Source organism: Hemicordylus capensis, chromosome 2, assembly GCF_027244095.1.
Source record: "Hemicordylus capensis ecotype Gifberg chromosome 2, rHemCap1.1.pri, whole genome shotgun sequence".
Taxonomy (NCBI): domain Eukaryota; kingdom Metazoa; phylum Chordata; class Lepidosauria; order Squamata; family Cordylidae; genus Hemicordylus; species Hemicordylus capensis.
In genome coordinates, this window is record NC_069658.1 from 141,995,077 (window position 1) to 142,011,665 (window position 16,589).

A 16,589-nucleotide genomic window follows, 5' to 3' on the forward strand; every position below is an offset into this window, starting at 1 on the left:
ATACCTATGTAGTATATTTATGTAATACTTAAACAATGTTCTTGCTTGAAATATATATAGTAATCTTACTTGCTTGTAATCTATACAGCAATAGGTGAGAACCGTATTCTTTTTGTTTTTAGGCGCACGCGCACACACACACAGAGCACTACAATTTGTCAACGGTTTAATGCGTTGCAATAAGAATGAAGAAATGCCCGTTTTGTACCTTTACTCTCTGTTGCATAACAGTAATCATCAGGAGTGAAACCAGACTCAAGCAGTGCAGTTCGACATGCACCTCTAACCACATCTTTTGCTAATTCTCTGAACTCTGACAGTTGAGCTGCTACCTGAAAGTTATAGTGCATTTAGAGACATATATAAAATAAAGTATACAAAAATTTGAGAGGCTGAACCAATTAAACTCACTTACTTCTTTTAGCTGTGCGAACTGAGTACCTTTAAATTCTGCCAGTGTGTAAATATACCCCTTTTCAACTTGACAAAGGGCCATGTCACTGAGTCGATAACACATTTCTTGGATAGTAAGTACTGCTGGTCTCAAATACTGCAAAATAGTAGAGACAAGTTATGAAGAAAGAACTGATAAAGCCTAACATACAATCAGTTTCACCAGTTTTTTGGAAATAAGCTCTGTTTTATGAGGGCAGCATAAATGTCCCTTTTTATGACTTTTTAGTTTATGAACTTCCATGGCCAGCATCCAATTTAACCTTCCACGAACATGCCAATTTTTCTGTAGAACAATAGTGTGTGTGGGGGGGGGATTTTTTGCCATCCCAGTTCCCTTTGCACTTGCCTGTGCCTCCCAAAAATTTCTCCCTGAGGGACCCCAACACTCAGAGACATAATTTTGGGAGGCACCAGACACTGCAGAGGGAAGGGGAGATAAAGATATAGCCCTCTCCCCCTTGTCCAATGCAAAAACCTGGCGTGCTTGCAGAAGGTTAGCCAATGACTTCTTCCTTATTGATCAAAACTTAGTATTATTATTTCACTGCTGGGGACCTACAGAGATATGTTAATCTCAATATATTTCAACAGTAGAAAAATTGTAATATACTGCAAATACTTAAGAACATAAGAATAGCCCTGATGGATCAGGACCAAGGCCTATCTAGTCCAGCATCCTGTTTCACACAGTGGCCCACCAGATGCCTCTGGGAAGCTACAGGCAATAGCTGAGGGCATGCCCTCTCTCTTGCTGTTGCTCCCCTGCAACTGATATTCAGAGGCATCTTGCCTCTGAAGCTGGAGGTGGCTTAAAGCCACCATAGTAGCCATTGATAGACCTGTCCTCCATGAAATTATCTAAGCCCCTTTTAAACTATCATAGCTAGTGGCCATCACCACAATCCATGGCAGAGAATTCCATAGATTAATTATGTGCTGTGTGAAAAAGTGCTTCCTTTTGTTGGTCCTAAATTTCCCAGCCTTCAGTTTCATGGGATAACCCCTGGTTCTAGCATTGTGAGAGAGGGAGAAAAATTTCTATCTGTCCACTCTCTATTCCATGCATAATTTTATACACCTCTAATAGCCTGTTTTCCACTTAGTTGTAGTTGCCTCTTTTCCAAACTAAAAAGCCTCAGATGCTGTAGCCTTGCCTCATAAGAAAGGTGCTCCAGGCCCCTGATAATCTTGGTTGCGCTCTTCTTCACCTTTTCCAGTTCTACAATGTCCTTAAGATACGGTGACCAGAACGGTACGCAATACTCCAAATGTGGCTGCACCATAGACTTGTATAAGGTACTTATACAGAATACTTACATAGAATACAAATATACAGAATACAAAGATATGTATTCTGTACTTCAGAACACGCAAATCTATGCCTGCTGAGTAAAGAGGCAGCTTTTAAAGTGGTGATTCTCTTATGTTTAGAAGGGGAAGAGCAACAAGCCCAATTCACCCCCAGCACAACATCTCACCAGTAGCTGCTGCTGGTAAGCCCTTTGGGGACAGGAATCCACCTTATTAATAATTTATTTGTTTTCTATGGAAACCACTTTGAGAACATTTGTTGGAAAGTGATATATAAGTATTCATATAGAAGTAGCAGCAAATCTTATTACACACTTTAAACTACTCTTCAATCATCACCACCACCACCAACATTTAGATAGTCTTCACTCACATTATCTCAGCAGTAAACATTTATAATACATACAGCATTAACAATGAACAAGTTCTTCTGCAAAGCTCGGCTGCATGACTTAATCTTTTTGTAGCGGACATTCTTCCTCCACACGTTAAATGACTTCCATTTACGAAATATAGCAAATATGGGAATTCTGGAAAGTGCTTTGTGATAGAGATATTCTTGCTCCCAGCGTTCAAGTTCCAAATATTCAACTTCTCCATTATATGTATGAATAACTGCTTTCTGGCTAATAGTGTAGTAGTCTTTTTTGTTAACGCAGTCATAACTTACAATTCTAAAAAAAAATTGAAACATCTCGCTTAATACACAATATCTGGATTTATTTAAAATATTTATACCCCACCCCTCCAGTACACTACTGTCAGGGGTGGGTCACAGCATTAATAAAAGATGAATAAGTAAAATAAAAAGATGGAGTAATAGTAAAAGATGAATAAAATTAAACAAGTTAAAAGACCAAGCTAAAACCACATTTAAAATTACAATTCTTAAAAAATGTTAAAATAAGAAATTATTAATAAAAAGCTAAAAACTAAGAACTAGAAAACCTACCAGATATAAGCAGCAGATAAAACAAAAGCCTATTTAAAAGGGCATTCCAAAGCTGAAGGGCTACAACCAAAAAGGCCCCATCTCTAGTCGCCACCAACTGGATCTGTTAGTGGGGGTGGGGGGGCATAAGCAGGGCTTGAGATGCCAAACACAAGGCCATGACAGGTTCTTATAGGCAAGGCCTGCTCAGCGTAGGCCGCCCAGCTGTTTTTGGTCTACAACTCACATAATCCCCAGCCACAATAGCCAGGGATTATGGGAGTTTTAAAACAACATCTGCAGAGGGTTGAAGTTGAGCAGGCCTGGTATAAGCGAATATAGCCCAAAAGGTAAAGTGTACCATTGAGTCAGTGTTGACTCCTGGCAACCACAGAGCCCTGTGGTTTTCTTTGGTAGAAAACAGGAGGGGCTTACCATTGCCATCTCCTGTGCAGTATGAGATGGTGCCCTTCAGCATCTTCCTATATTGCTGCTGCCCAATATAGGTGTTTTCCATAATCTGGGATACATACTAGGAATGTGCACGGACCGGTCCGGACCGGCACCGAGAGGGGGTCTCCCTTTAAGGGCAGGGGGTAGAACTTACCCCTCCTGCCGCTCTTCCCCCTCTGGCGCTGTAGCATTAATCGAAGATTTTGGGGCGGCAGCGTTCCCCGCTGCTGCCCCTGCCCCCGTCGTCATCAGTAAAGCCTTTGTAAGCGCTGCATGCATGTGTGCGCGGCGGTGCGCGTGCCTGTTGCCGCCGTGCACGCGCCACCTACGTCACGCGCGCGCTGCCGCCCCAAAATCTTCGATTAACGCTACAGCGCCAGAGGGGGAAGAGCGGCGGGAGGGGTAAGTTCTACCCCCCGCCCTTAAAGGGAGACCCCCCCTCGGTGCCGGTCCGGACCGGTCCGTGCACATTCCTAGTATGTATCCCAGATTATGGAAAACACCTATATTGGGCAGCAGCAATATAGGAAGATGCTGAAGGGCACCATCTCATACTGCACAGGAGATGGCAATGGTAAGCCCCTCCGGACCGGTTCGGAGGCCTCTAACATGGCCTCTGGTCCGGTCCGTGCACATCCCTAATACATACCAGTGGGGATTTGAACAGACAACCTCTGGCTTGCTAGTCAATGTCACAGTGAGAAAATGACTTAAGTGGCTAGCCCAAAAGGTACTGTGGCCCAAAAAGGTAACCTGGCCTCAAGCCATGTAGGGCTTTAAAGGTCAGGACAGCACCTTTAATCTAGCCCGGAAGTGGACTAGTAACCAGTTAAGCTGCCACAGGATGGATGAATCCACACAGCTACCAGGATACATGTAAGCTGGAAAATGATTAATCTGTATTTGTTTTGCACTTGTAACTTGAAGGAAACTAGAGCCTAACAACAACAATTTCAGAAGTGTCAGACCTTTCAGTTTCCTTTTTTATAGCCATGTTGTCTATCACTCCAATGCACATACTCTGCTACCAGTTCACCTATTAATGGGGTGGTGGGGAAGTGTGCTGTCGATTACCATAACCATGATCATGTCAGACTTGCTTCTAGCATTTGCCTGGAAAATTCAGCATATTGCTTTGCTTTAATTATTGAGATGGATCAGCATATGTTTGCATTGCATACCTTTTAAATATTTGGCATCCCACAATATTTATGTGATTCTGCTTGGGCATGGCTCATTGTATGATTCTGTACACTTTATGTCTCATCCTTTCTAATAATGAGGATGGTACACTTCCTTTGATCTACAAATTGGTTAGTCTATTGGTCAAAATTTAATAGCATTCCCTGGGGAGCACAGTTTGAAAGCAATTCATTTTATTCCCACCCTTTCTAAAAGAGGAGAATGACAGCAAAGAAGCCAAGTTGTCAATTTTAATGCTAGATCTAAAACTAAATATTAAAAATAATTCCATCAAAAACATCTACTAAGTGCTGCAGCTATTTGGATCACAAAATTAAACACTGCAGTGTATGCTAGATTTTATAGTCCCTTGAATAAAGGCCATAAAAAAAGCAGATTAATAGCACAATGAAGACAGATCTATAATTCACATTACGTTAAAGATTACAACTTATTATAAAGTTGACCATTCTAAAATATAAATAAACTCACTCACTTCAGGTTATATGTGTCATAGTCTATTGATGACTTAGGCACTGCAGGAGTCATATACAGGAATCCAAGATTTTTGTTCTCGCATATTATTCTTATAATTTGCAGAGGTTCTGTAACATTAGCTTTAATTACTTCTTCTCGTTCATCAAACTTACTGGTAGGTGGGGAGCTTGGTATGCAAGCGCTTAGTTTTACCACACTACGTGGTTGTTTAGGGGGAGTAGGAACTCGTACCTTAGAAGTCTGCAATTGTAAAAGAAAGGTTAAAAAAATTCTTTACATCACTGTTCATTTTTTAAAAAATCAGATTCATCTTGTTCAATTGATTAATTGAACATTATATTTTGTTCTGGGTGTGCCTTAGAATGTGTGTCCCGGTGCCCAGCTGATTGGCTGGGCGGTGGAGGTGCCTGATAGGCTGAGGCACACCCAGGAGGATTGGTCATCGCAGTGGCCAGGCCATCCCGGGTCAGGGGGAGGAGGTGGCAGCAGCAAAGCCTGGCCTGGCCACCAGAGGCAATAAACAGCGGCGGGAAAGGGGTTGAGTGGGAAACGGACAGCGGGGCGCAGCCCCAGCGCCCATTGGAGCCCGGGGTGGGAGGGAAACGGGCGGCGGGACTTCCCTGTTCACCACCCGGGAGGAAGAATGGTGGTGGCGGGGGCCTTTTCGGCTGCCCCCTGCCCAGTAAGGAGGGCCTGTGGGCAGGAGGGAGGGGAGGGAGGGCAAGAGAATGTGGCAGGAGGGCAAGAGAGTGTGGCAGGAGGACAAGAGAGTGGGGCAAGGAGGAGGAGGGAGGGTGAGAGAGTGGGGCAAAAGGGAGGGAGGGGAGGGAGGGCAAGAGAAAGTGGGGCAAGAGGGAGGGAGGGGGAGGGAGGGCAAGAGAGAGTGGGGCAAGAGGGAGGGAGGGGGAGGGAGGGAAGACAGGAGAGAGTGGGGCAGGAGGTGGAGGGCAGGAGAGAGTGGGGCAGGAGGGGGAGGGAGAGAGGGCAAGAGAGAGTGTGGTGGGAGGGGAGGGGGCAAGAGAGAGGGGCAGGAGAGAGGAGAAGGGGGCAAGAGTGGGGGAGGAGGGGGGAGGGGAGGGAGAGTGGGGCAGGTGGGACGTGGGAACAGCCAGCCCCAAAGAGCACACAGATGCTCTGTGCGGGTTGGTTAGTATCTTTTTAAAATCACAAACTTTTTTGCAGGTTCATATTCAATATTATAATAATATAGCATTACACTTATAATAATAAGGTTTCTAAGGTAGGTTAATATTTTAGTGTGAAATTAATGTATGCACTAACTGCCCAGGGTTCTATAAAATAATTTATAGTCTTCCTCAGTGTTTTCAAAGGCATTAATTGCAGATCTATAATCTCTAATGATATTAAAACATAACAGAAATGGGAGGGAATTGTTCACAACTTGATTTAAAGTTAGCCTGCAGTTCTTAATAGAACTGATTCACTTATAACATGTTCAAAAACCATTTTGGATGAGATGAACAAGTGCACTCAGCCACAATCATTTCCATATTGTTCTTCTTTTCCAAAAGGGATCTTGCATAGGGAAGCTGTAATGATCTAATGAGAGGAACAACTACCCCCAGCCCAGTACAGAAGCAACTATGCATTGTGCTGGCTGCACTCATTCCTCATATACAAAACCACTCAAAAGACAGCTACGCACAAATGGCATCTGGATGATAGGTACAGAGTTTTCTGTGCTTTGCATAAATGGCTTGCTCCCACAAAGAACTATTCAAAGTAGGCATCAAGTTGCTAGTTGTGTGTGAGGCTGTTCCCAAGGAAAAAGTGTGTGGGGAAAACAGGTTGTTCACCTGTAACTTTTGATCTTTTGGTGATCCCGTATCATTCATTACATGGGCTTTGTGCCTCTGCAATAGTCTCTGTGGAAGGATTTCAATCTCCTCCTAGCATTCTGAAGCTCTGCCCTTAGCAGATGGAGCGTGGAACGCTCAGTATCTGCAGCAGCAGAGCGCTTCCCAGCTCAGTTCTTGGATGGCTGCAAAGCAGAATGGGCTTCATAAAATAAAGTTACGTGCAGTAGGGATACCAAAGAGTGGGAAGTCTTGGTGGGTGTTGTGAATGATACCGGATCACCAAAAGATCAAACGTTACAGGTGAGCAACCTATCTCTTCACAATGCGGGAGATTAGCGAGCTCTTCTAGTATGGAAGTGGGTAAAGAATGTGAGTAAAACTTCTTAAAGTACAGCCCACCCAAAACTAGCTTCAGCTGCAGCGTCCAGGGCATAATGCTTAACAAAGGTTATGAGGAAGACCAGATAGTGGCTTTATGTGTTTCAGAAAAGGCAATGCTGGACAAATGAGCTGCAGAGGTGGCCATAGCCCCGGTGGAATAGGCTTGGATAGTTTCCAGTGGTGTTACATCTTGTTTGTTAGTTTATTTTTCAGATTTGTAGACCGCCCCAAACCTCCGCCTCTGGGCAGTTTACAACATCCAACAGATTAAAAATGAAGACCATCAAACAATTTAAAACCACAGTCCAGTTAAAAAGCTTGTGTGAAAAAATAAGAAGAGACTTTTTAAAAAAATGGTGAAGACACATGGGGCAGTGGAGAGGCCAAACAGGAGAACTATATACTGGTAAGCGTGGTCCCCCATGGTGAAGCGTAGATACTTCCTGTGGATAGGCTGAATCCCCACCTGAAAAAAGGCATCTTTTAGATCTAGCATAGCAAGCCACTGTTCCTCTGCTAGGAGAGGGAGGAGGTGTTGAAGGGTGAGCGTTTTTTTTTTAAAAAGTTTGTATGGGAGAAGCTGTTGAAGGAATGTAGATCTAGAACTGGTTGAAGACCACGATCCCTTCTGGGTCCTTAGAAGTACCTGGAGTAGATCTCTTCCCATTGGTGCTTCAGTGAAACTGGTTCCATTGCCACTTTGGACAATAGTTCTTGAACTTCCTTTAGTAAGGTAGGAGTTGAGGGGTGTGTTTTATTCTTAGGAAAGGGGGTATTGTATGGAATTCTATGATGTAGCCAGTGCAGATGATACTTAGCACCCAGGCGTTGGATGTGATAAGTCGCCAAGTGGAAAGGAAGGATGCAAATCTGATGGGTGTGGAAGTTCCAATGGGCAGGGGGACCTGGGAGTCAAATATGCTGTTTGGATTGGTCCTGGACTTTGAGTTTGTTTGTTTGTTTGTTTGTTTGCCTACTTCTTTGAGAGAAATGGTGTTTCTGAGTGTATTGGAAAGACTTTCTGGTATCCCTTCTGTCAGTGCTGCTGTACTGGTATCTGGGTTTGTCAAATCTCCTAAATCTTTGAGTGGAGGAGGATGTAAAGGTCCTGGCTGTAAACCTGGATTTTTTCATGAGTTCCATAATTTCATCTATTTGAGAACTAAAGAGGCCTTCCCTGTCAAAGGGGAGGTCTTCAATTTTGTCTCTCATGTCTGGTTGTAGAAAGGACAAATGGAGACAGGCATGCCGTCTTAAAGAGATGGTACTAGCCAAGGTGCAGGATTCAATTTCCATCAGGTGTTCACAAATTTAGAAAGTAGCTCCTTGAATCTTGTCTCAGGAACATCCTTTTGGGGTGTGCACGAATGGTTCATCCCATACAGATTTGCCTCAAAAGTTTGATCGTGGACCAAACCGGGAGTGGTGGTAAGGAGCTTTCCCAAGGCAATGGTGGTGAGTAGGGGGGAAGCTGCTTTCCTTGGCCACTCACCAGTGCTCCTGCTCACCCTACTGGCACAGCAAATGCGCCCCCCCTCTTTACCAAGCCATTGGTAAATTGTTCTGGCCTTTGCACACATACAAAGGTCACAAAAATGGCCTCCACACATGTGCAAAGCACACACAGAGCCGGCAGCTCAGTAAGGGTGGGCATGCTTGCTGCACTGGGAGGGCTAGCAGCAAAGAGCAGCTAAGGTATGCAGCTTTCCCCCCTCTCGCTACCTCCTCAGGAATGCCCCTTTACTTCCTCTCCAGATCCCCCTCCACAAGTATATACCCCCAACCAGTTCAGCCTGGTTCAGTAGTCAAACCAGACTGGACCCGGTTCATCTGGTCACTGAACTGGACCAGGCTGGGTCGGATCGAATCCAGTTAGGATTTGAACCAAACCATTCTGTGCACACTCCTAAGGTCCTTTAGGTTGTCTTTGAACCCTTCACAGACTGAGGATTGGAACATGGCCATACAGGCCATATAATTAGCTATCTTCATTGAGAGGGACGAAGAAGAGTAGGTTTTCCGGCCAACTGAGTCAAGTTTTCTACCCTCTTTGTCCGTGGGAGCACATTGCTTCCAACCAGAATAGGTACCCATTCACAAGCCACAATTAGCAAATTTGGAAGTGGGAGCTTAAATTAAAACTTGCAGTCATCTTCCTGGACTCTATAGAAATTTTTGAGCCTCTTGGAAGTAGATATGGCACTAAATGGTGAATCCTATGTGGATTTTGCTGAGTCGATCAGTACTGGCAAAATGGGAACAGGTTGTGAGGTTGTAGTGGAGGCAACAAAGCAAAAGACAGGGTCCACTCCTTAACAACTGGCATTGGAGATTTGAGTTTGAAGAACCCTAGCCATTTCAGCTACCTGAATCTGGTATGACTTTGTTTCCTCAGTTGGAGAACTGGAAGGATTATTTGGCACGTTGTCATCTGGGGAGGGATCGGACGGGTTTTCTGTGTATGTGGATTCAGTGTCTAAGTCAGAGGAAGAAGCGTAGTCATCATTGGAGAACTGCTTTTCTGGAATAGCAAGTGTCGCCATAGTGATAAGGAGTAAGACATTTGTTTAGCAGAAGCTGAAAAAATTGGATCAGTAGGCCACAGCACAGGAGACTGTGTGAGAGGGGGTTATGGCACAGAAGGGGTCATCCAGCAGATGCTTGAAAAAAGATTCAGTGAGATCAGGAGACAAAGGCACTTGAGTTTCCAAAGACGGAATTCTTCATAATCTTATGAAGGAAGATTATGAATAGGGAAGACATGAATAACTGCTAACTTGGCAAAGAGGCACCTTTTAATGTGGTGATTCTCTTTATTTAGCAGGGGGAGAGTAACTGGCCCTATCAACCCGCAGCACAGTACTGCCACTGACTGTTGCTGGTGTTTATCTTATGTTTCTTTTGACACTGTGAGCCCTTTGGGGACAGGGATCCATCTTATTTATTTATTCTTCTCTGTGTAAACCACCCTGAGCCATTTTTGGAAGGGCAGTATAGAAATCGAACAATTAATTAATTAATTAATTAATTACGGGTCTTTAAATCTACCCATCCTCCTGATATGGTCTGGGTCCAGGGCCCCAGGGGAGTTCCAATAGTCCAGCCGTCTCTGGTAAGGGAATATGCAGGGAGTGAAAAATGAAGCCTTTCCTTCCAAGGTTGGACAGGGCAGTGTGATGGAGAGCTATGAGGGGTTGCTCAACGTTGGAGATGCAGATGGTGTCATAGGGATCTCCCGTGCACCCGAGCTGGTGTCATAATCAATATCCAGGCCATGGAGGGGAAAACCTTTGAACACAGAGCCATAAGGCATTGTCATCAGAGAGGTCAGGATGGAGTCGATGTCATGGAAAAGTCCTTCAACATTGACAGAAAGTGTGATCCAAAAAGAGGTGTTGAGGAAAAGACTGAAGGAGCCGGCATATTTAGAAAAGACTGAAGGAGCCAGAATGCACTTCCATTCAAGAGCAGTAGTGGAGCTGACATCAAAGCCTGGGCTGTGGTGGCAGACATAAATGGCGGTGCAGGCACAGAGATCAACGTCAAGATACGTGTCAACATTGAAGTTGAGGCCGGAGCTGTTGAAGTCACCTTGATCACCTCCAGCAAGGAGGAAGATGAATGGGAGTGGACAGTTTGAACAACCGGAGAAGGTGTTCAAAAAACATTTGATGTATCAAAAGGAGTGGGTGGCTTGATGTTGGAGTTGACGTCAAGGCCGATAGTCATACTGGTGGTGCTGGTGATGTATGCCAAAGTGAGGCCTGCAAAGTCAATGCTGTCGAAGTTGAAGAAAGCTTCTGATGTTTTGACTGAGAGGAAGAGTCATCTTCCTGATGTTTGAGTTTTTAATTATGTCTATGGCTTTCCCTAGAGACATCCCAGGGCTTCTTGAATGTAGTTGCAGAAGTAGATGGGGAAACTCCTGAAGTAGAGTCTGACTTTGATAGGGTCAGCGTCAAGGGTGTCGGCAACAGCAGGGAGCATGGCACTAGAGTCGAGGGGCACAGGGCTGTTCATATAGGGCTGCGCACAAATGTAATTCTCTGCTTTTCCAAGTTTGTTTGGAAAAGGAGAAGCAAATTTTAGAAGCCCAGCTATTATGACCTTCCCCAAGGCAAAGCAAGCAGAGTTCATGCTTGATGGAAGAGGGGAGAGTTCCACGGCAAGAGGAACACCGCTTAAATGTCTTTTAAAAGTCTATTAGCAACAAATCCAAAACGTTAGGCAAAGAATGGTCAGCAACAGTCTGAGATCAGAGAAAACTAGTAAAGCAAACCATAAATTTTGTCTTTCAGGAACCGAACACAAGGAGAAAAAAACAAGGAAACCATTCATGATGATGGTCAAGAAGGAACTGAGTTGAGAAGCACTGTCGCCAAAGATAGCAAGTGAGCTCTGCACATGAAAGGCAGAGCTTCAGAGCACTATGAGGAGCTTCAAATCCTTCCGCAGGGACTATTGTGCAGCCACAAAGCCCACGTTGTGAAGGATATCAGATCACCTTTAAGATCTATGGCTTTCACATAACCCATAAACTCATGGCACAATTCCCTGCCTGATTCAAGGACAGACAGATATAAAATATTCTATCCTGTTTTAACACAATCATACAGGAACTAGAACATGAAACACAAAAGGTTTGCTAACACCCACAAATGCTCACCTATAGGGTCATAGCCACCCAAGGCTACACATCTGGTTCCAACCCCAAAGTGGACCAATGGAAGAGATGCCAAAACAATCACTATACAAGTCTATTGGCAACAGAGCTCGGGTTTCCTCTCTCCTGGTCTTAATGCTCCAAAAAAGATAGAGAACTGTCTAGAGCCAGTTGTATCTCTATTCTGTGGTTATTATGGCACAAGTGCTTCAAGATGTTACTAAATAATCCAAGAACAGTTCTGAATGTAAGTATGTGGGCAAATTTTGTCATGTGCAGAAATACCCTTCCTTTTATAAAGATGAGAGACTTGATTTTATGCACTCTCATTACTTCAGAATTTAGAAAAGGATCAACAATTGTAGGATTCTTGATCTTTTTTTTAAAGGAAATTCTTAAGTGTGAGGCTTCCAAAGCATACAAATGTAATTGGGAAAGGCAAAAAGCACCTAATTATGCATAACTTGGGCAATATTTCAGCAGTTACAAGAACATCAGGAAAAATATTTCAAATACAGAAATAAGAATTCAAATTACTTAATGATCTATTAGCCAGCCAATACCTCTCTTTCCCTTAAATCTTCTGGAGCCTCAGCTAGGACTGACTCATCAATAGGCCATTTTCTTTTCTCTGCTGAAGTTGTAGGCTGCAGTACTCCAGCAGCTATTAGTCTCTCCCTGTTTTTCTGGTATATATATTCAGGTTGCTTGTGGGACTGATGTATCTTTAATACAGGCTTGATTGAGGAGAAACAAAGACAATTTGGAATAAAATCATACATGAAAAATGGCACATTTAATTCTTTATTTTGTTATGCATAGTTATAGGCCACTGCACCAAATAAAACAACCAGCAGATAAACTTGATACAGAATCTGAACCATTAAAGTAAAAAGATCTCCCCGACAGTCAATTCCCATAATCTTCAAATAATTCGCTTTATCTTTAGGGCTGCTAAGACATATGAAGCTATACACAGTGACATTCCAGCATCTTGATCTGATAACACAAAAAAAAAACTTCTTCTGAATCCAGGCAGTAAGAGGACAGCCCCATTTTGAACTATTTCACTCACACTGTTAGATTTGGGGGCAGTGGAGCAAACAATGAGGCTAATTTTCAATTTGATGGCACCTATTATCAATTGGCAACTAACTAACATACCAAATAAGGCCAATAGAGGCATATCTATAGTTAAGGGATTGAGAGTAGGGGAAGGAGCATGTGATTTCACAGGCTGCTCCTTTAACATTCACACAGGTAATAGTGCCAGCCCAATGTTTTATTTTGACATTTAGCAGGAAAATGGTTCAGGAATCACATGGCCTCTTGCTCTCCATATGAAAATCCAAATTTGACAAATCATATACATCAGACAATCATCCAATAGGCACTTTTGATGTAGCTTATTACAGGTTGACTGCTACAGTCACCTCAGAAGGCAGTTGTGAGGTTGTACAGCTGTCATCTCACCAGGTTTAACCCACACCAAACATTTATTTCTTTACTGCTCCTAGCTACACTTCTAAATCAAAACCTCCTATAGATGATTAAATTTGCATAAATGTATACAAATCAGTATATGAAGATGAGCAATGAATTCCCCTCATGCCCCTTATCCTTACTCCAGAGCGATAAGAACTCTAGAATAGTTGCACCATTACTTGAGTTTGTACAATGTTTCTTCTAGAAGCGTTAGGATTAGAATCTAGAAATTGAATAGTATTGGTTTCTCTGAAAAACAAATATGCACTTTAAGAGAAGGGTAGACAATGCAACCTGAAAGTATATTTGTGCCTCCATAGATAGATAGATAGATAGATAGATAGATAGATAGATAGATAGATATGAATTTAGATGTCCAATTTGAAGTTAGAGCAGAAGGCTAGATGTATGAACTCTGTTTGCTAAGCCAGTGTGGTAAAATAGACAAAGTATTGAACTTGGATCCAGACTTGAATCAAGTCCCTGCACAGTCATTAAACTCACTGGGTGGCCATGGACAAATTCCTCTCACTCATCCTAAACCAGGGTTGTTGACACAAAAAAGATGAGATGATTGCATATGTACCTCCATGCACTCTTTGGAGGAAGGGCATGAAAAAAAATGCTAAATTATATTCAAACTGAGCCAGTGGTATTCCTTCCCTCTTCAGAATATGTTGGGGGAAATATTGTTTAAAATGGTTATTTTGCTATGTAAACTGCTTTGAGAACTTTTTGTTGTTGAAAAACCATATTTGTGATAAATGAATAATAATATGTATTTAAAAATGAGCATGTAATTGAAAGTGTCCATGTTAATAATTTGCTTAGGGACTAAAGACTTTGTTTAAGTTCCTAAAGAAACTCTGCCATCATTCATTATTTAATATTTCATCACAGAATGACTGAAGGAGGCCATTCACACAATCAAAAACTGTGTTCTACTCAGGTTTGGGAACTGTGTGTGCTCCCAATTTTTGGTTGTGTGTAAGCAAGGCAGGAGAAAAACCAGCTCCCAAACCCAGGTAGAACAGTTTTTGATTGTGTGAATGACCTCATGGTGTACTATTAGCTTTTATAAAATTTTATATATATATAACTTAATAGTTAATTTTTAAGAAATAAGCCAGGAGGTCTTCAAATGAAATTAATTAGGATAGAGATATCATCATTATAATGAAATAGTGCATAACAAAAATATATTCTCGCACCCTCCCCTTTTTTAATTAGCAGCAGCTCATCATGGTATTTTTATTTTTATAGTTTCACATCTACAATTAAGCATAAATCTGAAAAGCTATGTATAATTAACCATGTGTAATGCTGCTGAAGTCAATGGGTTATGCTTGCTACTGTTCACAAATCTGCTGGCAAAATATAGGAAAGAGCCTATAAGGCTTTCAGCAAATTTCACAGGACTCCAGAATAATAATACAATAATAATAATACTAGCTGACCTGGCGCAGGGCATCTGCACCCCTAGTTCTCCCTGTCTGCCCCACAAATCCCTTCAGCCCTTCTCCCTCCCTCTCTTCAGCTCCAGTTCATTCTCCCCCCCCCTCCCTTCAGCCCCAGCCACCACTTCCTCCGGCAGCTGGCTGGCCCTAACCACCACCTCATCTCACCAGACAGCACTTCCTCTCGCCACCCAGCAGCCACCTCTTTCTCTTGCTTGGTGGTGCTTTTTTTGGCGGCTGGCTTCCTCTCCTGCTTCCCCTGCCCAGCACTTTCCCCTGGAGGCCAGCACCACCGCTTCTTTTTGCCAGCCAGCAGCCACTCACTTTCCTCTCCCCTCGCTCATGAAATCTTGCGAGACGCATGGGATTAGCATGGGATTAGCCAAGGATATGTCTTAGCAAATTAAATATATAGATAGACTAACTGAACCCACACAGAGCATCTGTGAGCTAGGACATTTTTGCTCCTCTTGCCCCTGCTATATTATTGTGTCAGCCACCCAATCTCACACACCCCCTCCCTGCCACTCGCTTGCTCACTCCTGGTCATTCGCTCACTCGCCCCCTCCCCTCCACTTGCTCACTCATTCGCCCAATCCCTGCTGCTCGCTCACTCACTCGCCCCCTACCTGCTCCTCTTCCCTATCTGCATATGGAATCCCCACTGCCCAATCACCACAGTGCTTCTGTTCTGTTACCTCAGATTGGTAAAGCACTGTGTGGGCGGGGCTTACCACATACAACCTTAGTGTATTATATAGACAGAAGATAGCCTTATAGAGTGGTTTAAAATCAACCTACCAAAGGTTCCAATTTTATAGGTTGCTGTCGAATTCTGGTTCTATCTTGTGATTTTGTGTTATGTTTAAATTTCAGAGCCTCCGGATTTACTGCCCTCTCATTTGGAGCCACACTAAGCAGTCTCTTTCTTAATTCATTTGTTGAAGGAGAATGTTTCACACTTGAAGAAGACTGTTCTCCACTTGAACTATCTTGATCACTTCTGTTAACTTTATTATCTGAGGTTTGTGGGGTAGGTTGTAAAGATGGCAATGACACCCTTTTAGACATAATTACCTGAAAATGAAACACATGTCCCTTTTGAAGAAGGATAATTTAATGAAACCTATGACACTTAATCCAAACTAAAAGACTTTGCATGTCACAATAATAAGAATGAATATCAAAGACACTTTAGCTCCCACCAAAACACACACGCAAGAATAAACAACCATTTATTTATTGTATCAAAATTAAATACAATAAAGGCTAGCCTCATAGAGGTTATGTTTGCTTGAATAATCTGCTCAGATAAGAAAATAACTAACAGTTCCACCTAAATAAAGCAGAAGTGAAGTTAGAAAGGAAAGAGATACTCGCGATGAAGAAGAGATACTTCTTCGCTATGTGCCCCACTCCCCATTAAGGTCACTTGAGGAAGTCCGTCTCCAGTTGCCATCAACTCGTTTGGTGGCTACACAGAGATGGGCCTTCTCAGCTGCTGCCCCAAGATTGTGGAATGCGCTCCCTACTGAGATATGAGCCTCCCCATCTCTGGCAATTTTTAAGAAACTTCTGAAAACACATCTCTTCAACCAAGCTTTCTCAGCTTTTTAAAACTTGTTTTTAAATTGTTTTGGCTATTTAATTGGTGTTTTGTGATGTTTTAATTGTTAATTATTAATTATATGCAGTTTTATAATTTCTGTTTTAATTGTTAATTGATTTTAATGGTGTTTTAATGTAAACCTCCCTGAGCCTTTTGGAAGGGCGGTATAATAATTTTAATAATAAATAAACTAACTTAAATTTAGGATCTATTTGCTATTGTTGTTTGTCAGATATATAATCAAATCAAATATATATTTCTGTTATAATTCTAATATCTACTTCATATTCCATTGATTTAAGTAGAATCACTTCCAAAGCAAATGCAATGTAACCACAATGTT

At 42.6% G+C, this 16,589-nt stretch overlaps 1 protein-coding gene across 6 annotated transcripts in view; it reads right to left on the reverse strand.

Moving 5' to 3' along the window:
• Nucleotides 1-16,589, reverse strand: part of DNAH6 (dynein axonemal heavy chain 6) — a 353,767-nt gene that overhangs the window by 335,109 nt on the left and 2,069 nt on the right. For all 6 annotated transcript variants that reach the window (XR_008315406.1, XR_008315407.1, XM_053291993.1 and 3 more), the window contains exons 4-9: nt 15,439-15,714; nt 12,259-12,432; nt 4,830-5,071; nt 2,174-2,441; nt 416-550; nt 209-332 (exon numbers count right to left, since the gene is read on the reverse strand). Coding sequence is in view for 4 of the 6 variants with exons in the window: in XM_053291993.1 (XP_053147968.1) it covers nt 209-332; nt 416-550; nt 2,174-2,441; nt 4,830-5,071; nt 12,259-12,432; nt 15,439-15,708 (1,213 nt within the window). In the remaining 2 variants the exon portion in view is untranslated. The remainder of the gene's footprint in view (nt 1-208; nt 333-415; nt 551-2,173; nt 2,442-4,829; nt 5,072-12,258; nt 12,433-15,438; nt 15,715-16,589) is intronic.